Here is a 26,888-nt window from a genome sequence, read left to right as displayed (position 1 = left end):
CTGCTCTGGTGCCTGGAGCACCTCCTCCCCGTCCTCCTTCACTGACCTTGGTGCCTGCATAGTTGTTTCTCTCGCATATTCTCACTCCTCTCTCCAGCTGCTGTTCTGCCCGCAGGTTCCCCCCCCCCTTCTTAAATATGTTATCACAGAGGCCCTACCACCGTCACTGATTGGCTCAGCTTTGGCCAGCAGTGGGTCCATCTTGGAGCTCTTCTGGCATCTTCTCACAGAAGCCACCCCTGTACCCCACTCACTACCAAAACCTTGCCATGCAAACCCATTATGCTGTAGAAATGAACTTTTAAATGCTTTTTTAAGACTGTATTTTGTATTAATGAAATTAATATACTTTATTTAAACTTTGTTTGGTTTTTTTTTTCAAATTGAAAAGAAATCATGTGCAAATACTTTTTTTTTTTTTTTTAAATAGGGAAGACTACTCCTTTCCTTATTCATGTTTCATTCCACAAGAGACTGGTTGAACCTAGTCACATAGACCTTTCAACCATAATATTTGCTGATCTCCACTGAAGTTGTGTTTTATACCAGGACTGGAGAGTTGGATGCTTTATGTAGATGTCATAATTCTGTGTTATACAAGTAAATGAAAATAAATCGTGGTGGCTAACTAATAAATCGAAAGGCTTGTTTATTTTTGTTTGTTTACTTGCATTCAAACCAACAGCTTTGATTTGTGTCTCTGATAGAAAACCAGAGCTGCCTAAGCTGCTTCAAGCAGTTTATGGATAATGTGGTTGGCGTATTAATCCAGAGCTCTTGGTGGATGTTGACAACAATTTCTAGACCACTGTCCTGTGTTTCCTTAAGAACTTTCTGTTTGGGATTTTATAGGGTATGAGTAGATGTTATTTGGGGGTTTATATTCCTATTTAAAAAAAAAAGGGGAGGGGTTTCTTTTTCCTTTTAGGAAATAACAAAACCCTAAACCAGAGCAAATTTATCTGAGTTGGCAAGAACTTGTATTTAAGATTGATGTGTCTATATTCTCTAAAAATGCGAACAAAAGCCACACTGCAGGAAATAGTATTTATATGTCTTAGTGGTATGGTGTAGATAATGGTTTGAAGCCTACTTAGGAATATACAAAACCAAGCTTTTTGAATTAAACCCCAAGAAAGCCTACTCTTAAATATGTAGTTATTTGAGTGGGGAGGGTTTGAGTTGTCTATTAAATGTCACAGATCAAATACTGTATTATTGCTGCTTCAAGCCTGTATGGTTTTTGAGAAATCTTGATATATACTCTATTGTTTAAAAAAACAACTTCCCTTTTCTAAAATGTCTTCCTCTTCCCTCAGTCTACATACATTACATTGCAAATTAAAATAAATAGTTTTAAAAGAGATGGGGATATTTATAAAGCATAAGATTTTTTACAATAATGATTTAAGTTGTTAATTATGAGACAGGTTTTCTCTATGTATTTCAAACTACAAGACTCATAATAAACCAGATAGGTATTCTCTATAAGTATTTAAATGACTAATTATCTTAGCATAAGTTTAAAATTCACTTATTTTTATATTATAAAAGGATAAACAACTTTTTAACTTATTTGCTTCAGACTGTATTTGGATAGAAACAAGAAAAAAGTTCAAATGCACAATACATCTAAAAACACACACCCCATCCTCCCATTTAAAGTATTTGATGTTGAATAAAGAAGAAACAAAAGCAATGAGAATGTTTTGTGTATATGACAGCTGGTAGTCTAAGCAAAGAAACACTTATGTAAGTTAGCTGTTAATAAATTAGTGTTAGTAGAACTTCACATTTTCACAATTTTAGAAGTGGCAGGTGTCATGTTGAAGCTTAGTTGAAGCTAGAAAGTGAAAAATACTACTTTTTTAAAAAAAATTATTTTTCTTCCAACTTTTATGTGGTTTCACAGTTTTCACCAAACCAGCAACTGGATGTTGCAAGGTGGAAAACTAACAGAGCAAAACAGAAATTATGTTCCCGCTGCTCTGATTGAGAATATGATTGCTGGTTCAGCGTATCATCACATCTGTTTCTGGAGCGTAGCTTGGGACTTCCATAGTCCTGTGGCTTGGTTTTCTCTGTAACATCAGCAGCTAGGGTATATATGGAGATATATACTTAGTTTGTAATTTAAGTCTCTTGTTGCAATGCTACCCCAAGTGTAGGTAGTCTGGGAGATCATGGCAGGATTGTAATTTTAACATAGAACTTGGTTCAAGGTGCATGATGATTCATAAGAAATGCATGGCAGTCCTTGAGGAGTTCTGTGATCTAGTATTTCAGCACTTGTTTAAATAGATTAAATCTCGGGTCAGGCACTACTACGGTTTACTTTTTGTCAGAGTAGGCCAGTACTTCATCACAGGACTGGACCCGCTGTGTATGTCCTGAGGGCTGGGGCTGGATTAGTTGTCCTGGTTTAGCAGAAATGTTCTGCAGGTCATAGCTTGAGCACCCTGGTGTCTGTTCTCTTAACTTCAAATTTTAATGAAAACTACTTACATTTATTTTTATTTATTTTTAAACACAAATTTAAATCTGAAGATTGATCACCTGCTATGTAGCTGTTTATTTAGTTTTGCACGTATTTGTTATACCATGCATGTTTATCTGTGCCAGTTATGTTGAAAGGTCCTTGGTGGATTGTGATTTTTAAAGGAAAATGAGCTGTGCAATTAAGTCTTGCTGTGTAAGTAATTGTCTATTTCCAGTACTTGTAAAGTTTTGATACAATTTGTGTTTGAGTATCTCATGATCTCGGTAAAGTATTTCTCATACTGGTCTCTCTGAGGTAATGATTATTCCCATTTTATAGATGAGGAGTTCAAGCAGATCAAGTAACATGTCTGTGTTGTGCGATTTGGTATACTACTTATATAGAACTTGCTTAGCGTTAGTAGCTAAATTTGCTGAAGCCTTAGGCTGCAAGCTGTGAACTTTCACCCAGATATGCTGAACTTTTACCTACTTAAGTAAAAGAAGGCCCCAGAGCTGGTTCGAGCTGGAAGATAAGGAACCAAGGAAGGCCACTACAATCATCAGCTGATGCAGCAACCTTAGAGATAAGAGAAGAAACAGCCTGCCTAGAGACAATTAAGGGACCCAATAAAGAATGGGAAGACCCCAGACCCTAATATTACTATTGGTCTGAACTGTCACGTGAGGAGTGGGGAACTTGGATTGTAAGGGTATAATTGCCCAGGGATTTCTTTGTTCGGAGTCCCTCTTCGGAGGCACCCAGCTCGAGCTGCTCTGCATGTCGGATAAATAAACCACTTATTTACTCAGCGGATTGGCAAGTCGTCGTCTTCGAGCAGGAACCTAGGGCTGAGCCCTGTTGACAGTGGCATAATTTCCTCAACATGGGCCAAGGGTGTTGATGGTGGCATAATTCCTGGCAGGTGGTGTAATTTCCTCAACAGTCTGTGCTAGAGCTGGAAATTCATCCTGATGCCTCTAAATCCTTGGCTGGCAGCCTAACCACTTAGGCTTCAGTTCCCCTAAGATAAAGGCACCCCAAGCTGTGCTTAAGCCCTGTGACATGCTGTAAGAAACAATATAGCTTTTGGCTTCTTATCTTTCTGTTATTTCATGGCACTCGGTATTGAAGGTCTGCAGGGGGGCGACCAGATCTCTTGATTCTGAGAGCCTGAAATCCTCGTGTGGCCTGGAAGCTGCATGGATCGTGCATATCTCCTTCATGCACTTCTAAGATGAAATAGGGGTTGCAGCTATAATTTATAATTAAATCAATTTCCAACATTGCCCATTTATTCTCTGTTTAAAAAAAAAATATTTTTTTTCTGTCTTAATGCTTATGGTAATAAAGATTTTGTGAATAAGGAACTGCCTCAGTTGCACAGGAATGTGTTCACTCATCCTGTTAAATGTGGGTTTTGTTGGTGTTCCTTGAATTGATCTCTGTTATCTTCTGGTGCTGCAGCTGTTCCTAAAAAAGGATGTTCCATTTCTTGCATAGTAGTTTGCATAATGTTGAGAAGGGGTAAAGTGATACAATTCCACATTAAAGCAACTGTTGCTCATGTGAGTTTATTACATACAATCTTTAATCCTATTATGTGAAATGATATGGTTATGAAGAGTGTAAGATTTATTTTCTTTCAGTTAAAACATGAAAAGCATAATTTGCCTCATTTAAAAAAAAAAAATAATTTAATTTCCCTCCTCCAAACACACACACTTCTAACATGTTTTTTGTACAAATGGTCATGATGAGCTTGGTTGCTTAAGGCTATGTTACGTGTGCTCAGACAGCCTGATTGTTAGCTAACCAATTGGAGTGGTACTTCATGAGCAGAGCACAGTCCTGCAGCGTGACAAGGATTTGACCTGACAGTTTTACAGTTGTGCAACACATGGAGGCTTAGAGCAACAAAAAAGGGGCATGGTGGACTGCATGGCAGAGACCTGTGCTGTTCCTGCTGCCTCTGTGGAGAAAAATGTGTAATGCTCTTGTCAAGGAAAACTGAAAAGCTATTTTCTCTCTCATGCATTACTCAAGAGACTGCCTAGATGTGGAGCCATCTGTATTTTTAATTTTTTAAAGACACTGACAAACCAGGTGTGTTTTTTATGAAGGAAATGTATTAATTTATTACTGTTGGCAGCCATTTGATTTGTCTTTGCTAGGTTACTTTGCCTTTCAAAATGAAGATGCTTGCATTTTGAACTGTTAGACTACTCTTATGCTCTGCTGTAGATCGGAATGGGACTTTTCCAATCTAAAGAGATCCCAGTGTTCCTCCAGAACAGATTGAACTCATGAACTCGTGGTAGCTCATGCTTATGAGAGTTTGGGCTGTAGCTTGAAAGGGGCTGAGGGGTCTGTATCTGTGTATAGTTCTATAGACCTGGAAGAGCCTTAGCTGAAGAGCACTCAGTGGATTCCAGGAGCTCTTGTTCATCTTAACTTGACACTGCTTTGACAAGGAGAATTTGAATCAAAGAGCTTTCAAGGAGCTATTGCCATTATGGTTGGTCTTCAGTGCTTTAGTTTTTGTCTTGTCACTTCCTTAAAGTGTCTCTTTAGTCTGTTGTGGGCTCTTGTTTTTAACGAGCTTGTAGCATCTCCTGTTCACAGTTGAAATGCTTTTGGAAACAACCAGCTGGTAGGCACACTAACTGGCCAGTTGTAGAGAGAAGTTCTGAACACTTCTGTTTCTTCAGAGATGGATTTCAATGCAAAGTCTCCAAAATAAATGAACTTCTCCTTCCTATCTTTTGGGCTGCTTACTTTTTATTTGCTTAATCTGTGGCTTCAAAAACATCAGCTGGGAGGGAGATAACTGAGCCTGCCACCTCAAGGCAGCACGTGGCCTATTGTAAATGTGCTGCAAACAGGGGGGTTGTGATTTGGAAATCTGCCACGTTTGGGTCTAGGGGCATTTATGGGCTAAACCCTTCCTTTTCTGCTTATAAACACAGATTGGGTTCATGTATCATTTTACAGACTGGGTGTTAATAGGCACCATCCTAATTAAATGCCTGGAGCATTTCTCCTTTCTGGCTTGGACATAGAGGGCTCTAGAGTTCAACAGTCTTGGTTACATGTTTAGTAGGAATATGTGATAAACTGTGCATCATATCTCTCAAACTACCTGCAGTAATAATGTTGCTTATTTCTCAAGATGATGGCATTCCCTGTGGATATGTTGAAAAGCTACAGTCATGAGGACTTGGAGAGCTCTGCAGAGGACTACTTGTCTGACCTTCGGTGTGGGGATCCAAATTGTCCTGAATTCTTGTCCCTGCCAGACCATGGCAAAGTAAGAACCAGCAAATACCTTAGTCCCAGTTTTCTTTATATACTTGTAGATTTAAAATATTTAAAATATCCAGTCCATAACTATTGAATTGCATCATTATTTTAGCAAAGCTTTTATATTTTCCAAATTCCTGTTTGTGTGTTAAGCTCTACTTTTTTTTCATTCTGTAATTGGGTTTAAATTTGGGCGTCAGTGACTATTTGCTGCTTCTAGGCAATGGATCTGTATGCATTAAGTAATTTTTTTTTTTTAAAAAAAAACAACCCTTAAAATCTCAACTGATGAGTCAAACTCTTTCCTAAAAACACTAACTCACATAGTCACAAAAATCTATCATCATAACTAAAGGGTTCATGATTTACTGAAGCTAACTGGCTCTCTTTGTATCTCAGTCCTTCAGTGATCTTCATGGTTGGGTTCAATTCTTGATCAGCAAGTTTCACCAATTTTAGAAGTGATTCTTTTATTTTTATCTGAAATATTCTCTGCTGTTGTTGGGAGTTCTAGTAGAGGCTGGCTGTGACACTTCATGTTTTAAACACTTATCCCTTGAATGATAAGTTAGTCAATGTTGGTTCTGTCTAGATGAGCATTTCCAATAGAACTAGTACCAATAAAAGCAATGGTGTGTAACTTTAATGAAAAATAAGTGAGCTGAGAGGATTCTCTGTGGGAACAAAAGGTCAGTGCTGCAGATTCCTTGACAGAAGCAGAGTCTTGAGTACTTTCCTGCATTTCTGCAGGTGCTGTATACCTAAATATTTGTCTGTATTAACATCATCGTTTGTGGTATAGCATATAATAATCTTCGTAAATTGGGTAAGCAAGTCTACTTACCACACCATTAATGCCTGTATAGTTTTTATGCATTAATTATATACTGAAAATGTGTGAATTTAAATATCAAAATGCATTTTCACAAAGGTCCTCAACTCCTGAAAGGTGGATTGATTTGACCCTTCTCACATTGTTCCTGAGGGAAAGTCAAGCAGACAAATTTGGAATTTCTAAAATGTGTGCAATTTAAGGGAAGAAAACCCTTTTGAATCCAACCTTCCCAGCTTGCAATGTTAGGGCTCATGTTAACAAACAGCAGTTTTGCTGTGCCAGTTTGTTTCTGTGCCTGCCTGCCTGCCTTGTTCTTCTGTCAGCTTTGACAGCTTGCATAGCTGGAGCAGTTGAAGTGATCATACTGCTGGCTCTTTGCACACCTTACTTCAGTTGTGCACGTAAATGCAAACTGCTGACAGCAGAGAGCTGTAACAGTATAAATTGCTGTAGCTAAATCTGCCAGAGCTTGAGAGTCAGAGCTCTCTCTAATGTAGTCTGTCTTTAGGAAGAAAACATCTAAAATAAGGGCCAAGGTCTGATACTTGTCTTTTACAGTTAAGCACTCGGTTTTCAACATTAGTCTTGCTTACCCTGCTAAACTTTCTCTGTATATTTTGCTAATGTTGTATTAGCAAGAGTCTATTGAAGTATTGTACATTCTTGTTTCAGATTCCTGTTAACTTGTCAACTGTGGGCTTCGTTCCTCTTTATGGTGGAGAGCAGACACACAAAGTTCTTGCTTTGTTTGCGCCAGAGGACTTGCTCACAGGTTTCATTTTAAGATTCTAATCTCTGTGTGTGTTCGGTTTCTTTTTCTGTGACAAATACATGTAACCAGGCCCTTGCTTATTCCATGCTAGTGTAGCTCATAACTTTGCCACTTTTGCATTTGTTGTTCGCTGCCTTCTTGTTCTCATACTATTCTTCTTGTTGTGGATTCATATACACAAGTGATAAAACTTTGCTTGCTAATCAGAGTAGAACTGGACCCACTGAATTCAGAAGATATGTAGCAAAATAACATGGTGCTCATCTGAATCCAAGTACAACATGTCTCTTGATCGTTTTATGTACACCTCACCTCTCCAAAAGGAATTTATTGAGCATTCGTAGAATCTATTTATTTGCCCATGAATTTAGATGCTCTTCATTAGTAGTGATTGATCAGCATCAAGCGTAAATTTGTCTTTACCTTCAGGTCCTAACATAGCTCTGGCCAAGGTGATATCTCACTGTTTTCTTTGGGTTTTTTTCTCCCTTTCTCCCTTCCTTTCCAGTCCTTCATGTTTCCTTCTCTTTCCATATAATGCCATGTATATGATTGCTACGTTTGCCACAAATGCCTGTGGATCAAATTCTTCCTGATTGCTAATCACATGGCCATCAGCCCTTTTACATTCATCTGGCTCCCTAAAACTTGCACAGTTTCAATATCAATATCTATTATCAACCCAAAAATAAAATACATGTATGAATGAGACTCTTCTTGGCAGGCCCAGTTTTTAGTGGAAGGAGATGTTAGAGCACAGTGACACAGTTCCTGTATGTCATGCTGCACAAAAATCTGCATTTTGTTTTGTTGCTCTCAGTTTTCAAACAAGTTTCGGACCAGGGAGTGTTTGTGGTGGGTTGACCTTGGCTGGATGCCAGGTGCCCACCAAAGCTGCTCTATCACTCCCCCTCCTCAGCTGGACAGGGGGAGAAAAATACTATGAAAGGCTTGTGGGTTGAGATAAGGACAGGGAGATCACTCACCAATTACCATCACCAGTAAAAAACAGACTTGACTGGGGGAAATTAATTTAATTTATTGCCAATCAAAAGTGAGAGAAGGATAATGAGAAATAAAACCAAATCTTAAAACACCTTCCCCCCACCCTTCCCTTCTTCCTGGGCTCAACTTCACTCCCGATTTCTCTACCCTCCTTCCCCTGAGCGGCGCAAGGGGACAGGGAATGGGGGTTGCAGTCAGTTCATCACACGTCGTCTCTGCCACTCCTTTCTCCTCACGTTCTTCCCCCGCTCCAGTGTGCGGTCCCTCTGCGGAGGACTGTCTCCCGTGGGACTGCTCCAGCATGGGTCCTTTCCATGGGGTGCAGTCCTTCAGGAATGAACTGCTCCAGTGTGGGTCCCCCACGGGGTCACAAGTCCTGTCAGAAGACCTGTTCCAGCATGGGCTCCTCTCTCCATGGGGTCACAGGTCCTGCCAGGAGCCTGCTCCAGCATGGGCTCTCCATGGGGTCACAGCCTCCTTCAGGCATCCACCTGCTCCAGCCTGGGGTCTTCCACGGGCTGCAGGGGGACAGCCTGCCTCCCCATGGTCTTCACCATGGGGCTGCAGGGGGACAGCCTGCCTCCCCATGGTCTTCACCATGGGGCTGCAGGGGAATCTCTGCTCTGGTGCCTGGAGCACCTCCTCCCCGTCCTTCTTCACTGACCTTGGTGCCTGCATAGTTGTTTCTCTTGCATATTCTCACTCCTCTCTCTGGCTGCTGCTGGTGTTGTGCAGTTTTTTTTCCCCCCTTCTTAAATATGTTATTACAGAGGCCCTACCACCGTCACTGATTGGCTCAGCTTTGGCCAGTGGCAGGTCCATCTTGGAGCCGGCTGGCATTGGCTCTGTTGGACATGGGGGAAGCTTCTAGCAGCTTCTCACAGAAGCCACCCATGTAACCCCCCTGCTACCAAAACCTTGTCACACAAACCCAATACAGTGTTGCATATGGGGGGGTGGGTGCATAGCACCACATATGTTGTGCTAAGGTAGTAAGAGCTGCATTAATATAGTGCCAACTAGAAGATGCTGAACTTGGTTACTACAGTGTTATTCCTAATTGTTTAGCAGCTTTAATGAATATGTTTCTTTTTGGAATGGTAAGAATCACTAACTTTTTTTTTTTTTCCCCCCCTTGTTTCTTTCAAGCTGTAGCCCTGTATCTTGCTGGCCAGTGGTGGTCAATTGATGACATTGTGAGAACATCTGTCCCTTCTAGAGAGGGGCTTCAGCAGGTAAAGTGCTCTAACATTCACCTAGCAATCATTCTTATCCTTCAAGATAATGGCAAGTAATGCAAATGGCTAGTGTGTGAGATGTTACATGTTCATTTCATTCAGAAATGTTAGCTGTCTCATGTCAAAAGCAAGGTCAATGGGAATAGAGGAAACGGGTACTGGGGGAAGGGTTGTGAAGATATTGTCTAGAGAAAGAGGTACTCTTGTACAGTAGCTTCATATGCAAGCTATTTAGATGTTAATAATGTTAAGAAGAGTTTTTTTCCTTACTCTTTAGAACATAGTATGTCTGATTGTATTGAAACGTCTTAGTAGAGTGGTGCATTCTATCATAGCAGTACCTATCAGTCTTATCAGGAGACTAGTAAGCTAAAAATATTGAAAGGAACCTGTTTGATAGAGGCAAGTTGGAGCTGGTGGCCTGCAGTGGCAATAATTTGTATTTAAATTTACTCTAGTGAATTTGGCATGTAGCCTTGTTTTCCCTGTGCTTCATAATGGTAGGATGATGAGTAAATCAGGAAAGCTGAATCTTTTACAGGTAGGGTAGCTGAGACTTTGGGCATTGGGAGGGGAACATGGTTTCTTTATTCTTCCTTCACAGTGGGTAGGATAGTGGTGAACTTAAATTTCATATGTAAAAGGAACCCTGCAGAACAGAGAAGAGGATATTGAATTATTTGTTTCATGCCACAGAAACTGTTGTAACTAGTTCTTCCACTGCATCATGTCCTGTTGTCTTGCCACTCTATCAGCAGTGATTGAGTGTGCCAAGTCCTGCTACCCCGTGAGGCTCATAGTTTCTTCTTTGTAGGACTCCAGTTACCTGCTAGCCTGAGAAATCTGAGGCTGGCATACTGCTATTGTATGTGGTGAATATTTCTTAAATCCAAAAATAGTTTGAGTTAAAATCAAAACATTCCCCCCACTACCCCACTCCCAGCACTTCTCTCAGCTTTTTACCTATTGGATTGGGAGTGACATTGAAGTTGTGAAATATCCTCTGTCTGTGGTAGTGTTTTATACTTAACCTGTTGCTATGGCTTCAGAGCGTCTCCTAGGCCTCAAACAAACCCCAGAGCTTCATCCTGCTTTAGCAGTTACAGCTTCTCTTGACTCTGTCTGCAGCTGTGTTAGCTGGCAACTTTGGGAAAAAAAAGGCCTCTGATGTGTGAGTATCAACTGAACTGACCACTCTTATAAAATGTTTTTCTGTGTTTCCTTAGGTGAACTCTGTTGGAGAGAGGGTGGTTCTCTATGTTCTGAATCGAATTATCTATCGGAAACAAGAAATAGAAAGAAATGAGGTCCCATTTCTCTGTCATGCTAGCAATGACTATGCTAAGATCATGTGGAAAAAAGGAGAGGCTATTGGGTTCTATTCTGTTAAACCTACAGGTAAAACACTTGTGTATTGTGGGATTTGAGGTGGGGTAGAAGGGGGGAGATAGGGAGCTTATTTGAAGAATATTGTTTAGTAGACTTTACAAGCCTTGCAGGCCTAGTGAGTTGGTGTTTTCTTGAATTCATAAGAAGTCAGTTAAAATTTCTGGCTTAAATGCTTATGTCCTTTAGTAATCTAAGAAAGTTTTTAGTTTTCTTCATATTCTACAAAATAGATTTAAAATTGTAGAAATGAGATATACCCGAAAGCTTTTTTCTTTGTTTTTGGTTTTTTTTTTTTTTTTTTTTTTTTTTTTCCTGTAGAACAATTGTTTACTGTTAGATTGGGCTATGCTTGGTTTTTGGTTTTGGTTTGTGTTTTGGGTTTGGTTTTGTTTTTTTTTTTGACCTAGCTCCAGAATGCAGAGCTCCTGTTTATCTGAAATGATTGTAGAATCGGATGTCATTATCACGTAAACATTTTATAGCATTACAACATAGAAACTTTGCTCACAGGCACAAGATTCAGCTACACTTGGTGGTAACAAAAAGAGAGATTCCCTTTCCTTCCACACATGCATTCCCTCAGAGATTACAGTTTAGCTAGCAGGTCTATGTCATTAATGGTACAGATTTTCTGTTGTTTTTCTAAAATGTTATAATTTCCCTTTAGTTATTTTGGGCTTATTTGTGGTTTTCTATTTTTGCTGAATAAAATTTGGTATTTGAGTAGGCTGTTTAGCACGTTGATAGCACTTTGTAGAATATCAACTTTTGGATCAAGAAGAAGCAATCTGTCATTTTTGTTTTATCTCTAGAGGGGGTTAATGAATTCAGGATTAATGATGGTACTGGAGGCTCCCTGGAGACTTCCTCCATCTGACATACATATATGCCTTTGCAAACTGTTAAAAATACAGTAGTTAAACTGTCTGGATCACTGACCTATTCTGGTCTGGCAATCAAGATAGGAAAGCAACCAGCTAATTTGTTCTGATTATTAGCTTTTTGTGGATTTTTCTTTTAAAGAAATGATGCGTTGCATAATTTATATAATTCTCAGTATTATTTTTATTGTAAAAAAAAAAAAGTTGTAGCATGGTGGTCACAATCATAGAATCATTTAGGTGGGAAAAGACCTTTAATATCATCAAGTCCAACCATAAACCTAACACTACCAAATCCACCACTAAACCATGTCCCTAAGCACCACATCTACATGTCTTTTAAATACCTCCAGGGATGGTGACTCAACCACTTCCCTGGGCAGCCTGTTCCAATGCTTAACAACCCTTTTGGTGAATAAATTTTTCCTAATATCCAATCTAAACCTCCCCTGGCACAACTTGAGGCCATTTCCTCTTGTCCTGTGGCTTGTTATTTGGGAGAAGAGACTGACACCCACCTCGCTACAACCTCCTTTCAGGTAGTTGTAGAGAGTGATAAGGTCTCCCCTCAGCCTCCTTTTCTCCAGGCTAAACAACCCCAGTTCCCTCAGCCACTCCTCATAAGACTTGTGCTCTAGACCCTTCACCAGCTTCGTTGCCCTTCTCTGGACACGCTCCAGCACCTCAATGTCCTTCTTGTAGTGAGGGGCCCAAAAGTGAACACAGTATTCGAGGTGTGGCCTCACCAGTGCTGAGTATAGGGGGGCAATCACTTCCCTAGTCCTGCTGGCCATGCTATTTTTGATACAAGCCAGGATGCCATTGGCTTTCTTGGCCACCTGGGCACACTGCTGGCTCATATTCAGGTGGCTGTCGACCAACACCCCCAGGTCCTTTTCCTCCAGGCAGCTTTCCAGCCACTCTTCCCCAAGCCTGTAGCGTTGCATGGGGTTGCTGTGGCCCAAGTGCAGGACCTTGCACTTGGCCTTGTTAAACCTCATACAATTGGCCTCGGCCCATCAATCCAGCCTGTCCAGGTCCCTCTGTAGAGCCTTCCTACCCTCAAGCAGATCAACACTCCCGCACAACTTGGTGTCATCTGCAAACTTACTGAGGGTGCACTCGATCCCTTCGTCCAGATCATTGATAAAGATATTAAACAGAACTGGCCCCAACACAGAGCCCTGGGGAACACCGCTTGTGACTGGCCGCCAACTGGATTTAACTCCATTCACCACCACTCTTTGGGCCCGGCCATCCAGCCAGTTCTTTACCCAGCGAAGAGTATACCTGTCCAAGCCATGAGCAGCCAGTTTCTCCAGGAGAATGCTGTGGGAAACAGTGTCAAAGGCTTTACTAAAGTCTTGGCAGACAACATCCACAGCCTTTCCCTCATCCACTAAGCGTTTCACCTTGTCATAGAAGGAGATCAGGTTAGTCAAGCAGGACCTGCCTTTCATAAACCCATGCTGACTGGGCCTGATGACCTGGTTGTCCTGTACGTGCTGTGCGATGGCACTCAAGATGATCTGCTCCATAACCTTCCCCGGCAACGAAATCAAGTATTATTTGCATTGCAGTGGGGTTTTTTTGTGGCCTTATAAAGCTGGAAATTAGAGTAGTGGTTCTATTTTTAGTCTGGAATGGGGACGCTTGTTTATGTGGCACTGAAGTTTTGCTATACTCATGCTCATTTGTTATAGTTTTCATGATGCTTTCCCATTTACTTGTCCTGAGTTAGCAAACGCTGAAGGCATTATCAATATTTCACCCATGTTTGATTGTGTGATGTATTCTCCAAATGAGTAGCCCATGTGGAGAAAGACAGCTCTGGATACAGATGGTTAGGAAAGAGTGGTGGAGCTTGACTGGTATCCCAAAGGGTACCCAAGTAATGTAACCTCTCTGCCCACATTTTCTTTGCTTGAAAAATGAAGATAAGTATGTTCATTGGTCTCAAAAGTACATGGTTGCGAAGACAAACGATGTTGTATAGCCGACTGTATGCTTCTCTTTGGCCTTGTTAGAGGAAAGGTTTTGGTGGCTTTTTTTTTTTTTTTTTTTTTTTACATTATTCACACTGACTGGCAAAATGAGGGCCTGAAAATGGATTGGATAGTTGACATGCTATCTTAATGCCATTATATGGCATCACTTTGTCACCACTGAGTCCATAGCTACCCTTTGAATCCTCTGATGCTGAAGCACATATGTGTTGTGACAGTCTGTTTAATTTTCATTTAATTATGGATAATGTATTATTTATGGGAGAATTTCAGTGTAAAGCATCCTAGAATTTTTTTGTGGTTTCATTTAAAAAATTTGAATTATTGTTTCAGTCCTTGAACAAGAGCTGAATTGTAGTCTTCATATTTGTCCTGAGGAGTTATATAATCTACATAAAAGTGCAATTCAAGAATTTTATTGTCTCCTTTCCTCTCCTCCCTTTTTCAGCTTCATTTTTAGTATGGTTTTCCTATGGAATTGTATAGTGAGATTTCAGAGTGAGCCTTTCCTCTCTATCTCTGCTATTCTTTTCTGGTACTACTGGACTGCTTTAGCAGACTCTTTCTAACATTAATCTATGATATATCTTGGCAACATTATGAAGCCTTCCCAAAGAGCCAATAAATGTCTGATAGCAATTATTTATTTTTAATTAATATTATAAATTATTTTTATAACTTTAATATAACTTTTTATATGACTTATTATATGTTTTGATATAATTTGTATAAATTATAAAGGTTTTTATTTTAATATGCTAAAATCCATGCGGCAACATGTCAATGCAATGCTGAAGTACTGATGGATTTCCCCCCCCCCTATTATTTCAGGAAGTATTTGTAGCTCTTCTCTTACTCAGAGTTATCAGCTGCCAGTGCTAGACACAATGTTTATAAGAAAGAAACATCGTGGGAAAGACTTTGGGCTAATCATGTTGGAAGACTTTGTGGATTCCTTTACTGAAGACACTCTTGGCCTACGATATCCACTGTCATCCTTCATGTACATAGGCAAGCTCTTTGATTTATTCTTCTGATCTTCTTTGTGCTTTCTTTACATGTCCAAATGAGTGCTGTTGTTCAAGCTCCATGTTTGTGGCTGCATCCTCAGTTTTTGTATTAAATGTCTTGTTCTTCAGTGAAGGTTAAAAATCCTGATTTGTTGAAGATGGTGAAGTATTTCCTGATTAGATTTTAATCCTCTGTGTGAGGTTAGATTATTTGATCTCTGGCTTTCTGCTACTGTGCAGTTTACCGCTATATTCCCCCCCAAGCCTCCAGAGTGGGCTGAGGTGTTTCTGTGTATGATCTCCTAACGTATATCTTCTTTGTAGCACCTTTTTCTTGCTCACTCCTAAGCCTCACAAGGTCATTTAATTCATGCTTTCTCAGAACTTCTGGTCAAGTGGACATACTAGGCTATGTTTTAACTTGGGTATAAGAAAGCACAGTTCTAATGTACAAGGAAACGCTTATGGCTCTTCCATTAACAATCCAAGAGGGTTATGTCAGCTAGGAAATGACGCACATTTTGGAAACGATGTTGCTTGGGACAGTGTTCAGGCAAGAAGCATTTCCTTTGTCCAGTTTCTCAAAGCCTGCTCTCGGGCCATCTGTCAGGCTTCCTTCTATTAACATTTTCATCTGGCCTTCTTACTCTAGGCACTGGAAACTTTCTGCTTTGCCAAGTACCACTGTCTGCTGTTGGATCTGTCTAGACCTGGTTTGTTAGGCTTCAACCAGCAAACTGTCTTGAGCAGAATTTAATGACTAATCCATTTCCCTGGCCAAGGAATGATACGGCAGGGATCTTGTCCATTGAGATTATGCATCAGTAGTGAATCAGTTGAAAATTGGTAGTTTTCCTGGTAGCTACTACAGAATAATGTCAAAACATTCCTCTCCACATGGATGTTTAGTATGTGTATTGAGAGGAAAGAGGTGGAGGGACAGCAGAGAAGAAAACATTCCAAAAGTGAACAGTGAGTGGATGATAAACCATGCAATGGCAATGTGTTCGTGATCCCAAAGAGTGCTTTTCCCAAGTGCCTATAATAACACGAGGTGATAAAAATCACTTGACTATATCCTCTCTCTAAGAGCCTTTCCATCTTGGTTGGGTCTTGTGATTGGCAGGGACAGTGACCAGTGAAGTTGTAAAACTCCAAAGTGGGTGCTTAGAGAAGAAGAAAAAAAATTGCATCTCTCTTTGTTTGCAGTTTAAGATAATAATGGAAAGTGCTTAAACCTGAAGAAAGGATTTATTGAGAAGGATGACTAGGTAGGGTAAAGCAATATTATGTTTATTTCAGAGTGGACTGTTTTGTTGAACAGTTCTTTCTGTGGTGGTTTATGTGTATGATGGAAGATTGCAAATGAATTTGATTTCAGATAAACTTTAAAAACTGAGGTACAGACGAGTATATAGTATATATAGTAGTGTGTTTTTTCTTATGTTTGTTCAGCTTGTAAGCACTATTTTGAGAAGTACCCTGGGGATCATGATCTTTTGTGGCAAGTGGAGGGAGCAGGACATTGGTTCCAGAGAACACCTATTGCTACTGTATTGCAAAGGGAAAAGCTCAGAATTGCAGGTATGGATGCTTTGTTTTGTTTTCTGACACTTTGTAAAAGTTGTACTGTAGAGTGTTTGTTCAATAATGACTTCTGTGAACATTGTCCATGGAAACTAGCAGAAAGATTTTTATTTGTTCAGAGATCAGTGAGATCATATTTAGAATGGTTAATTGTTATATAAAGGACTATAATTTTCCTTTTCCCTGTTTCCTCTTTTAAATCTTAACAGCAGAGGTCTCTCAGAAAGAAAATACAAATTTCCAAGCAGAGGATTATTTTCGACAGTCTGCAGCAGAATCTGAAGCAAGTGGACAAAAGACTGAGCTAGAAACACAGCTAAGTGTAGGTACACAGACTATTTTCCATATATTAAAAAGGCCTGAGAGCTTTTAAGAGTTTTCTATAATCATATAACATATCTTGTCCTATTCTGACTTTAATTACCTGTTCTTTATATTCAGTAAATATTTTTAATTTCTACAAAAAATACATTTCTGAAATTAAAAAATGTAGGTTTTCAGCAGATTAGTATGTTTGATAAACTGTATGTTATGCTTGCTTGATATTTCTATTTCAAGTTCTCAAAGAACAGTCCTGGGTTATGCAGAGAGCTTGTACTTTTCGTATCTCTTCACTTTGTCTAAGTGGTAGCCGGTCTGAAAGAACCCATGATTCTATCAGAGGTATCACCAGAAAGTGATACCTCTTTTGATTGCTTTGTTACTAAAACCCCATAAAATATAATAAATGCTTTTTGTCCATTTCATTATAATTGAATTGGCTCAAGTCTGCACTATATATATAAGACAAATGCTTTTGTTACTTTTTGGGTGGATGTTACACTTCCCACTGATGTAACACCAATGACTAAGCTGGGGTTAAAAATACACTCTTTTTTTTTTGGGGGGGTGTCCCATGAATGTAGAGGGGTCTGTCACACCTGTCAGGGTCTAGTAATTTGAGCTGTTTGCTAGCAGCTTTGAGAAGGAGAGTATTTCAACTGGCTCTGAGATTAAACTGTCTAGAAAGGCTGTTGAACAGTAGAGTCATTGTAAGAGTGGAGAGAATAAGGAAAAGTGTTTATAGATGTGCACGTTCACATCACAGTTCAATACAATGGAAAGTGTTTAGTTTGCATTGAGTTATACATTGACCGTATAGGAGGACTGCAGCTTTCTTTGTACGTATTTGAAATCTCAACCAGATTTCAGCTACATATGGATATGTGGTCATTAATATATTTGTGTCTTAGAATATTATGAAGCTGTTCCTCTATCTCATTTGTGTTCTGAGGCCACACAGAATGTGCTTGAGAAACTTGTAGCTCCAAATACAGTGAGGATGGATTTGTGTGCTTCAGGACTGTCTGTAGTATTGACATGACCATGCTCTCATAGAAGTCAGTGCTTCAATTAAGAATAGGAAATGATGGTTGAATTGGTACTCTCAGCTCTTAGTATCTAAACTTTAGATTTGAAATGTAAATCAAATGTCCCTTTTCCCAGTTGAGAGAATTAACATTTCCCAAAGCAAAACTGACAGCAAAGTAATGATGTTTTGAGTCTCTAAATGATCAGAAGCAACAACTCTTAGTTATCTTTAATTTGTAACAGTGTCTTGAGCATCATCACTGAGTTCTAGATTCAGATTCCAGTAATGATAATATCAGCAAAACGATCTCAAAAATGCATGTTTTGGTTGTAGAGCTACATGGATATACTTGGAGAAAATAGCAGAGGGATATTAGTAGTTCTTACGATTTTTGTGGCTGTGAGTTAAGAACTCAAGCCCTCTTTCTTGCCTTCTTCCAGAAGAGGGAGATGATAGATACCAAAGTGCTCCAACTTCTCATAGCTTGGTAGAATTGCTGGCAGCTCTCTTCTTTGCACCTGCACTATCTATAACGAGTTCTGCAACGCTTTAAAAATTGTTGGACCACTAAACAAAATAAAACGCCTCACCTTCCCCCAAACAAAAAAAAAAAATTCCCCAGATTACATTTTCACCTTTCACTTAGTGCTCCCTATTTTTGTGTGTTTTGATGCTAGAATGATTTATCATTAGCCTACAAATTCTTATGTATTTAAAGCTTACTTGAAACTATTTCAGGCACCAGAATGTAGATATGGCCACTTGTTTCTGGCCTTCTTGGGTAGTACTGGAAGTGAGGCTGAAAAGGTGGCAGAACACCTGGATGCTGGTTATTGCCAGTTCTAGATTACTTACAGCAGCTAAGAAAGAGCGATGTGCATACTTTTATTTTAATGTGTATAGCTTACACCCACTTCAGAGTATCAAGTGCTTGACCACTGAGTCCTCAGCTAACTTGCAGAAAAAATGGAAATAATGGGGGGGTGGGGAAGAACAAGAGGCAAAAGAGCTCTAGGGAGAGGGAGCTCTGACATAAGCAGCCTCTTGTGCTGACTGCATGTAACCTGCATTACTGCTGAATCACTAAGTTCTGTGTTTCTTTTTCTTGTCTGATCTCTTTTTTTTTTTTTTTTTTAAGATAACCCATGGGCTGCCATATTTTATGGCATGCCACAATAAAAATAAGACTACAAAATAGAATACAAGTATAAAAATAAAACTGTCCTAATAAATTTTGTCAACTACTGTAGTACAGTCCCTTGGGTTTATACAGAAAGGAAAAAAAAGAAAAAAAAAAAAAAGACATCTAGCATTTAATTCTGTGGACACCTGTTATAAACTGAATGGTTAGGAAAAAACTTGGTAGTGTTGTTTATAATGTCAGGTTACTTTCAAGTCTTAGCTTCTATGTTGAGGCCAGAAGTAAAATGCAGAAAAAAATATTCATGCCTGTAGTAAAGATGATAAAAAATATTTAATCTGTTGAGAGAAGATACATACATATAATGTCTTAAATTAAGAATGGTTATAGCTGCTCTTCCATAGGATCATTACTATGAAATAGTGCTTCAGAAAGATGCAACCACAGGTAGGGAGATGAAGATATTTCAATCAATTCAGAAGTTTTTGGAATAACATTAGCCTTGCTTTTGTTTCATAGGCTGACTCTCAAAAAGGTAAAGAATCAATAGATGTCCATGCAAGCACATCTGAAGGTAAAAATAACCTTGATTATCAGTATTGTGATTACTGTGGATTAGTAGATTAGCAGGCTCTTTTACTGCTTTCAAGCTTAGCGTATTCATCTGCAAAGTGTATAAAAATACATGCCTTCCTCTAAGGGGCTAAGGCTCAACTCATAAACATTTCGAGGTTTTTGGATAAAATTGTTATGAGTCTTGGTAAAGAGACTATGCATGTATATTCAGAAAATAAGTACCACAGTGAAATGTTTTACTTGCACTCAGTTGCTTTAATGAAACTTGGGGGGGGGGGGGGGAAATATGTGCAGATCTTACAGACTGCATTTGTTCACTTGCATTTATTTTGGTTTTTTTCCTAAGACCCTGACATAACTCCCATTTCCATTCGGACACGAAGCAGTCATGTAAAACGTCCCAGGATGGGAAAAAATAGCCAGGAATCTGAACCTGAAACTTCCCAAGGAAGTGAGGAAAATGTTCTTCGTGTGTCAGAAAGCAGGTAAAGGAGCCTGTATTTCATTGATTATTTCTTATTTTGCTGCTTGGGCAGTCATAAACTGCAGCAGTCTCTCCCAGTGTGCTAATTGGTATTTATTCTCCTTTTTTCCTACTCTGAGTGTTTGATTTTAAAATTACTGAAAATAAAGCCTGGTGTGAGAAAGGAAATTGAGACATCACCTGAAGAGTGATTGCACCAAAATGTCTGGTGTCTCTGAAAGCTCAGTAGATATTGGAAATAACAATAAGAAAACGGTGAGGACTGAGGGTATATGTACAAGGGGATGTGTTCTGTTATAACTGAGTCTGCATTAAGGTAAAACCATCTGTATTCATACAGCATAGTTTCTTGCAATAATATAACTGGACATGTATCCACAAATACTATGTGTGATCTTTGGAGAGAGAGGTCCCTTCCTGACCTCTTGTTATGGTGGCATATTGCAGTAAAATAAAGCCTGACTGTTTAGTTTGGGAGCTGGTTACTGCTTGTAACTTAACAACAAAAGAGTTACAGGGAGCTACCCATCTTCAAAGTAAAACCGTTTGTTTAGACAAATTCTGATTTAAAACCATCATATCCAAACTTACATCCTTAAAAAAGTCGTCGTCTCCAGTTTAAAGAATGCTATCCTGTGTAATAACTGTCAAGTGAGGATGTGAAGAATTGTACCACTTGTGTTCTATAACAGTTCATACAAGACAGGGCCTGAAGTATTAATTTGCATTTGCTTCCATCCAGAAAGGAGAGCTGTGCCTATTTAAAATAAATAAATAAATAGCTCCTTCCTCTCCCTTTCTGTGTGTGGGTATATGTACGCTCATAGACACACACTGCTTCTCTCTCTGTGTCTCATTCTCTTAAACAAACTAACCCAAAATAACCCTCACCCCCAACAAACAAACAAAAAACCACAAACCCTCTTTTTGGGAACTGAAGATGACATGATTATTTTCTAGGAAATCCCTCGAACTTGTTCCATTAGCTTTCTTTAAACAGATAAAATTAGTTTTTGTTTGTTTGGTTTGGGGGGGTTTTTGTGGTGTTGTGTGGTTTTTGTTTTGTTTTGTTTTTTCCTGTGATGCTGAGTTCTTCAGCTAGCTACAGCCTAATTTTTGTGTTTAAATCACTACAGAGATACAGCACTGCTGTCCTGCACTGTCAGTGTGCTGCCCTAAGCTGGTTCAGAACAGGCCAAATGGCATAGTTTGACTCTGCCACAGGTTGAGAAATTCTTTGCTGTTACTACTAATTGGCTAGCTGGTATGTGAGAGGACTAGCCTGTTCTTGAACATCAGTATTTTGGGCCTTGCAATGTGGATTCAACAAGGTGCCACTACTCCTCTGAACAAGATGTGTAGCATGGTGCTCATGAGCAGAGCTACAGTGAATCCTGATGGCAACAGGGCAGGATATCAGCTTGGTTCTTCCCTTCCATGCACATTAGCAAATGCAGTAGGGTCTTCTGTTTAGGGACTCTCTCCTCTGGAGTGCCTTCATCTCAAGACTGGCACCTGGGATAAAACCTTCCAATACTGCCTTTATTATGAGATTGTGAAGCAGCCTCCTGCAAATCTATTGTGTGTATTTTTTTCTTTGCTTGTATACAATACTTCCAGTACATCTAAGTTTTATAATCTCAAAAATGAGAACTGAATGTTTGAGATGGTGTTACTACCTATCAGGTGCATCAGAGCTTCATCTTTAGCTTTTTGTTAATTTAATCTCTAGCTGATTGAATCTTCTTCAGCCTTGATGAGTTTATCACCTTGAATTCTTTTCCAGTCATGGTCTTTGTAATATATGTATATTCAATGATTATACAAGCATATTTGCTTATATAGCTCCATAATTTTAAACTGTTTCTTCAGTGAGGCTGGGAGAAGTTGCTTCCTTTCTCAGCCTTTTGTGGCTTCCAAATATGTAATTGATTACTGCTTTCTAAATTTAAAATAACAAACTTAAACATATTTCTGACTCTTATTCACATAAAATGGAAGTGGGATAGGTGTCTTCATTTTATAATTGTCACAGCAATTTTGTTTAGTTAATGTATTTTTCCTAATTAGGAGTTAGCTAGTTTTAGATGTATTTAGTTTCCTGGATTTGTATTTCCTATGGCAAGTATGTGATATAGCAGTTTAAAATTGGTCATGAAAGAATTTCCCTGCTGCTGAGATCACCAAAATTATATATTAATCTAAAAGACTTAAAGGATATATCTTAATACCTGCTGCAGGCTGGAACTTCCTGCCCACACATTTGAAAGCTCTGAAGACTTAGTAGAAGAACCTGAGGAGAATGCTGTTGAGAATGCTGAGGAAATGATTGTTGAAAATGAGGACCGATCTGTATCAGAAATGGAGTTACATGCATCACCCCCTGAGAAACGGAATGAGAAGGAGGTGAGCTGGATGTGATAGCGATAGCAGATAAGAAATTTGGAATACAACTAGAGTTTAAGTATGGTCCTTGCTGCCTTGATCCATGTGACTATCAACTCTTTGATTTTTGTATTGATGCTTTGTTGAGAAGTATATCTGAGAAGCTAAAGCTAGTATAGAATTAGTATCAGGGAATATTCCTTTACTTTGAATGATAGAGTTCATAGGATCTTCAGTAAGGTGAATTTCTAGCTTGTCTATCAACCTAACATTCTTAATTGATTTCTCCTACTCAAATATTGTGGAGAACTGAAGTAGGGTCAAGATCTGATCCAGTATCTCAAATTAAAAAAAAAAAAAAAAAAAAAAAAAAATTCTTTGAAGAAGCTAATAGCTGGTATGTTTCAGTGACTACTGTTGACTCTTTTTATTTCTCCCCTTAAAGCTTGCCTGCTTTGATTTTTAAATCCAACTTTTATCTACAAATACTTGTTGCCAGCTTGAATTAAAATCTGGGAGTACCCTCTGTGCCTAGCGATACCTCCAGAGTTTTATGTTCTTACTGATTGGTGAGAAAGTGGATCTTATGTTAACGAACCCAACATAGTGTATGGTTTCAAGGAAGGACTGCAGCATGTATGCTTGTGAGGTGCATAAAAACTACTCGGCTTGGCTCCTAACAGTGTAAGCCATGGTCAGAAACTTAGCTTGGTTTTGTCACCTGCACTAATATGCTGGTTAAGTAGTTGGATAGCTACTCTACACGAAGCTATACCTTCTTAGTACCTTCTTAAAGGTACCTGAGCTAGCTGCTTCTCAGATTAAGCTGCAAATTTAGATCACAGATACACCCACTAGTGTTTGGGAGCAATAGTTGGGCATAATCTTGACTTAGAAATGTGATTTTTAGGAAACTCCATCTGAACCTCTTAACGGTGAGGTAACAGAAGAAATTGGTAAGACCTCACTGATGGCTGAAGAGGAAACAGCAAATGAAGTTCTAGGTGGTGAATCAAAATTGCAGTCTGAGAGTCAAGGAGAAGAACCCTTAATGTTGTTTGTTCCATTAATCCTTGAGTCTCCAGCAAAACCTTCAGAAGACACTGTATCAGAGGTGAGAGAATTGAAACAAAATGTTAAGTTGTCTTTCCTTCAGAGTGTACGTACATACCTTGCTGGTTTTTTCTTTTGTTAAGTAACAGACAGAAAGTAGCCCCTATGAATATGAAATTCTTGGGAGAAACAATTATTAGGCCAGATGATGTAAATCCATAAACAGAATATACTAATGTTTCTGGTTTAATATGCAGAAGTGGGGCATATAAGTATGTGATACCGAAAAGAAAGATACGTTGCTCCAGTTTGCCTTGGCAGTAATGAAACAGCTATTTCTCACTAAAAATATTAGTTGGATATGAGTGAAAAGCCATGTCCTTATTTTGTCTAGTAATTCTGCCCTGGTGAAGTGTACAAGCAATTAATTAATGGTAAAATACCCTTCTAGAACACAAATTTTACTGGTTTTTGTTTATAGTGCAAAAGCAGATTGTTATATGCTAGCAAAATGATAATTGTATCTGTCTAAAATAAAACACCTTTATTTTTTTTCCCCGGGATTAATTTCAGAATGTTTTTACTGTACCTGTATAATTTGTTGAATAATTTGAATTTGAAAATAGGAGAGCAACTCTGGATATCAAATGTAGTTCACAAAATAGTCTTGTGCAAAAAGGAGGAGAGGACTGGTTTGTTGACTGTGCATGTAGTCATGCTGAATGCCAAAATAGCCTCTGAGGTTGATAGCTAGGGGCAGTAGTTGTTCAGCCTCTTGTATCTTCAATTAATTGTCCCTTTAATTGTTTTGGCACCCTTCCCCTCCCCCTGCAGGTTTTAAATGCAAATGATTCAGAAGTGCTGACTGAAGAAAGCACATCAGTAGAGAAGGAGGGCACTGAAGAACAACACCAAGAATCTGAAAAGAAGTCATCATCCACTGAAAATGCAGCTGCTTTAGCACCGAAGGAAGAACCCTCTGACAATGGCCTGCCCAATTCTATGGTAATTGAAGCAGCAGAAGAATCTGTTTCTGAAAACGTATTGCCAAAACCAGCTTCCTCAGTGGAAGATCAAAACGGGGAAGCAGGGCACAACTCACAGGAGGCCCCTGTTGCTTTGAGTCAGAGCTCTTTGATAGTGGTTGAACTCGAGGGTGTTACTTTTCAGCAGCCTTCTGGACAGGAAGTACAGAAGAACCAGTTGGAAGAACACTCGGAAGAGTCTGCTGAGCAGATGGATCAGTACACGCAGACAGTGGCAGAGCGGGCTGCTGACAGCAGCTCTGAGGAAGCAGAAATTGAGGTACCCATTGTAGATCGGAGAAACTTGCGAAGAAAGGCCAAAGGTTACAAAGGTCCACCCAAGAAAAAAGGAAAGCCGGCTTAAAAATGAAATATTGATTGTTAATTCATCTATTTGTAAGGAAGTTACTATTTTGTGTAAAACACTAGGGTAGAACTAAATCATATGGGACATGGGAGACAGATGTTTAAAATACTGGGTTAGACTTCCTTTTGGGATTCATCACCTTTCTTGAAGTTTTCTTGAATTTTTAACCACTAGACATTGAGCTTCATCAGAGTATGAAAGTAAACAGCCAGTCTTCTCCTTTTATAAAGGATACATGCTGAATAAATACAGTTGTGCTAGCAAAGGGAACAGTTTGTATATTTGAGGTGGTAGTATTGGAAGAAAAATGAAGTGTGAAATCCTGGCGCTATTAAGATCCCTTAAATTACCACAAGGCCAAACATCACTCTAGCATTTGTTTAATAACCTTGTGTTCTCTACTGCAGGGAGAAGAAGAACAAGAAAAATCCTTCCTTGCTTCTTGTTCCCTCCCCATAGACTTTCTCAGATGAGACTAAAAGAAAGTAAGATTCTGTAATTCTAAGTCTCAAAATATATAAGAAGGTATAACTCAGTAGATCAAAACAATATAAGCAGCATCTGTCTTTCAGGAGAATCAGACTGGAGAGAATTGACTCCACTTCTGATTCCCAACTACTATTTGCTAATCACTTGAAACAGCTGGGTCAGCAGAAACACCATCAATGCAGTATCTATTATAGAGCACTCTGATAATTAAGTTCCTTATCTCAAGATTAAGAGATGTCTACACAGTACTGTAGCTTCCAAACTGAGCGTCTCACTAAGCATAAGTTTTCCCAGAATGTATGAAGTGTAGACTTCAGTAAATGTATGGAATAGTTTGAACTGCCTTCCTAACTACTTGCATGTGTTGAGTGGATACTTGATGACTTGTTACATTACAGGAAAAGGGATATGACAACTTTTGATCTAGTTTTGGTCTGAATGGAAGTGGTGCTTTGTGTTTTCCAAAAACTCAGCTGGTGCTGTGGGGTAACTATTAAAAGGCTGTATCTGCCAGGTGTATGACTCCTGAGCTCTGGCCTTTCAGGTGGTTGAGAAATTCATTAGTGTGAATATTAGTGGGTGTTTCAGCAAATACTTGTTGGCCAAACTTCTATGCTGTAGGAGTTAGCAGGTGACTGCTGCAAATACTTGTAATTCCCTATTGCGGTTTAGCCCCAGTTGGCTATTAAGCACCACACAGCTGCTGGCTCAGCATCCCTGTCGTCCCCCCCAGGGTGGGATGGGGGAGAGAATCAGAACAGCAAAAGTAAAAAAACTTGTGGGTTGAGATAAAGACAGTTTAATAATTGGAACAAAATAATAGCAATAAATTGTAATGAGAAGGAAAACAACAAGAGAGTGAGAGAGAGGAACAAAACCCAGGAGGAAAAGAACAAGTGATACAACCACTCACCACCTGCCGACCGATGCCCAGCCAGTCCCCAAGCATCAATGGCTACCCCCTGGCCAACTCCTCCCAGTTTATATACCAACCATGACATTCATATGGTATGAAATAGCCCTTGGGCCAGTTTGGATCAACTATCCTGGCTGTGCCCCCTCCCAGCTTCTCCTGCACCTGGCAGAGCATGGGAAGCTGAAAAGTCCTTGACCAGTATAAGCATTACTTAGCAACAACCAAAACATCAGTGTGTTATCAATATTATTCTCATACTAAAATCCAAATCACAGCACTATACCAGCTACTAGGAAGAAGATTAACTCTATCCCAGCCAAAACCAGGACAGTATCCACCCCTTATTCTATACCATCTACGTCATGCCCAGGTTCTACCCTTTCCAATACATTCCAATTAATCACCACCACTTTCCCTGCCTTTTCATATATATACAAAGATATCATGCCCTTGGTCTGTGGGCCATTCCTCTAAAATGTCCGTTGAGTACATTTAGTCCATGACTTTGGGCTCCATCTGTCATAGCAGTCTTTCAGGGCAGGAGAGATGGTGTGTGGTGTTGGATTGTTGCATGCTGAAGCCATTTCTGGTTCCAT

The 26,888-nt window shown here is 39.3% G+C and overlaps 1 protein-coding gene across 7 annotated transcripts in view; it reads left to right on the top strand.

Annotated features, from left to right (window-relative positions):
* LOC142402912 (soluble lamin-associated protein of 75 kDa-like) overlaps nt 1–26,191 on the top strand; it is an 87,939-nt gene extending 61,748 nt beyond the window's left edge. For 5 of the 7 annotated variants that reach the window (XM_075488861.1, XM_075488862.1, XM_075488864.1 and 2 more), the window contains exons 2-13: nt 5,652–5,789; nt 7,290–7,389; nt 9,544–9,629; nt 10,859–11,030; nt 14,740–14,919; nt 16,374–16,502; nt 16,715–16,827; nt 19,517–19,571; nt 19,920–20,058; nt 22,298–22,463; nt 23,353–23,556; nt 24,330–26,191. In XM_075488861.1, the coding sequence (XP_075344976.1) occupies nt 5,652–5,789; nt 7,290–7,389; nt 9,544–9,629; nt 10,859–11,030; nt 14,740–14,919; nt 16,374–16,502; nt 16,715–16,827; nt 19,517–19,571; nt 19,920–20,058; nt 22,298–22,463; nt 23,353–23,556; nt 24,330–24,884 (2,037 nt within the window). In that variant the 3' untranslated portion in view covers nt 24,885–26,191. The remainder of the gene's footprint in view (nt 1–5,651; nt 5,790–7,289; nt 7,390–9,543; nt 9,630–10,858; nt 11,031–14,739; nt 14,920–16,373; nt 16,503–16,714; nt 16,828–19,516; nt 19,572–19,919; nt 20,059–22,297; nt 22,464–23,352; nt 23,557–24,329) is intronic. The other 2 variants (XM_075488860.1, XM_075488865.1) reach the window with 2 other exon arrangements.
* The last annotated feature ends 697 nt before the right edge of the window (nt 26,192–26,888 follow it).

This window comes from Mycteria americana (genome assembly GCF_035582795.1).
Source record: "Mycteria americana isolate JAX WOST 10 ecotype Jacksonville Zoo and Gardens chromosome Z unlocalized genomic scaffold, USCA_MyAme_1.0 Scaffold_18, whole genome shotgun sequence".
Taxonomy (NCBI): Eukaryota; Metazoa; Chordata; class Aves; order Ciconiiformes; family Ciconiidae; genus Mycteria; species Mycteria americana.
Note: the sequence above shows the minus strand (reverse complement) of the source record. Positions and strands in the feature narration are given on the sequence as shown.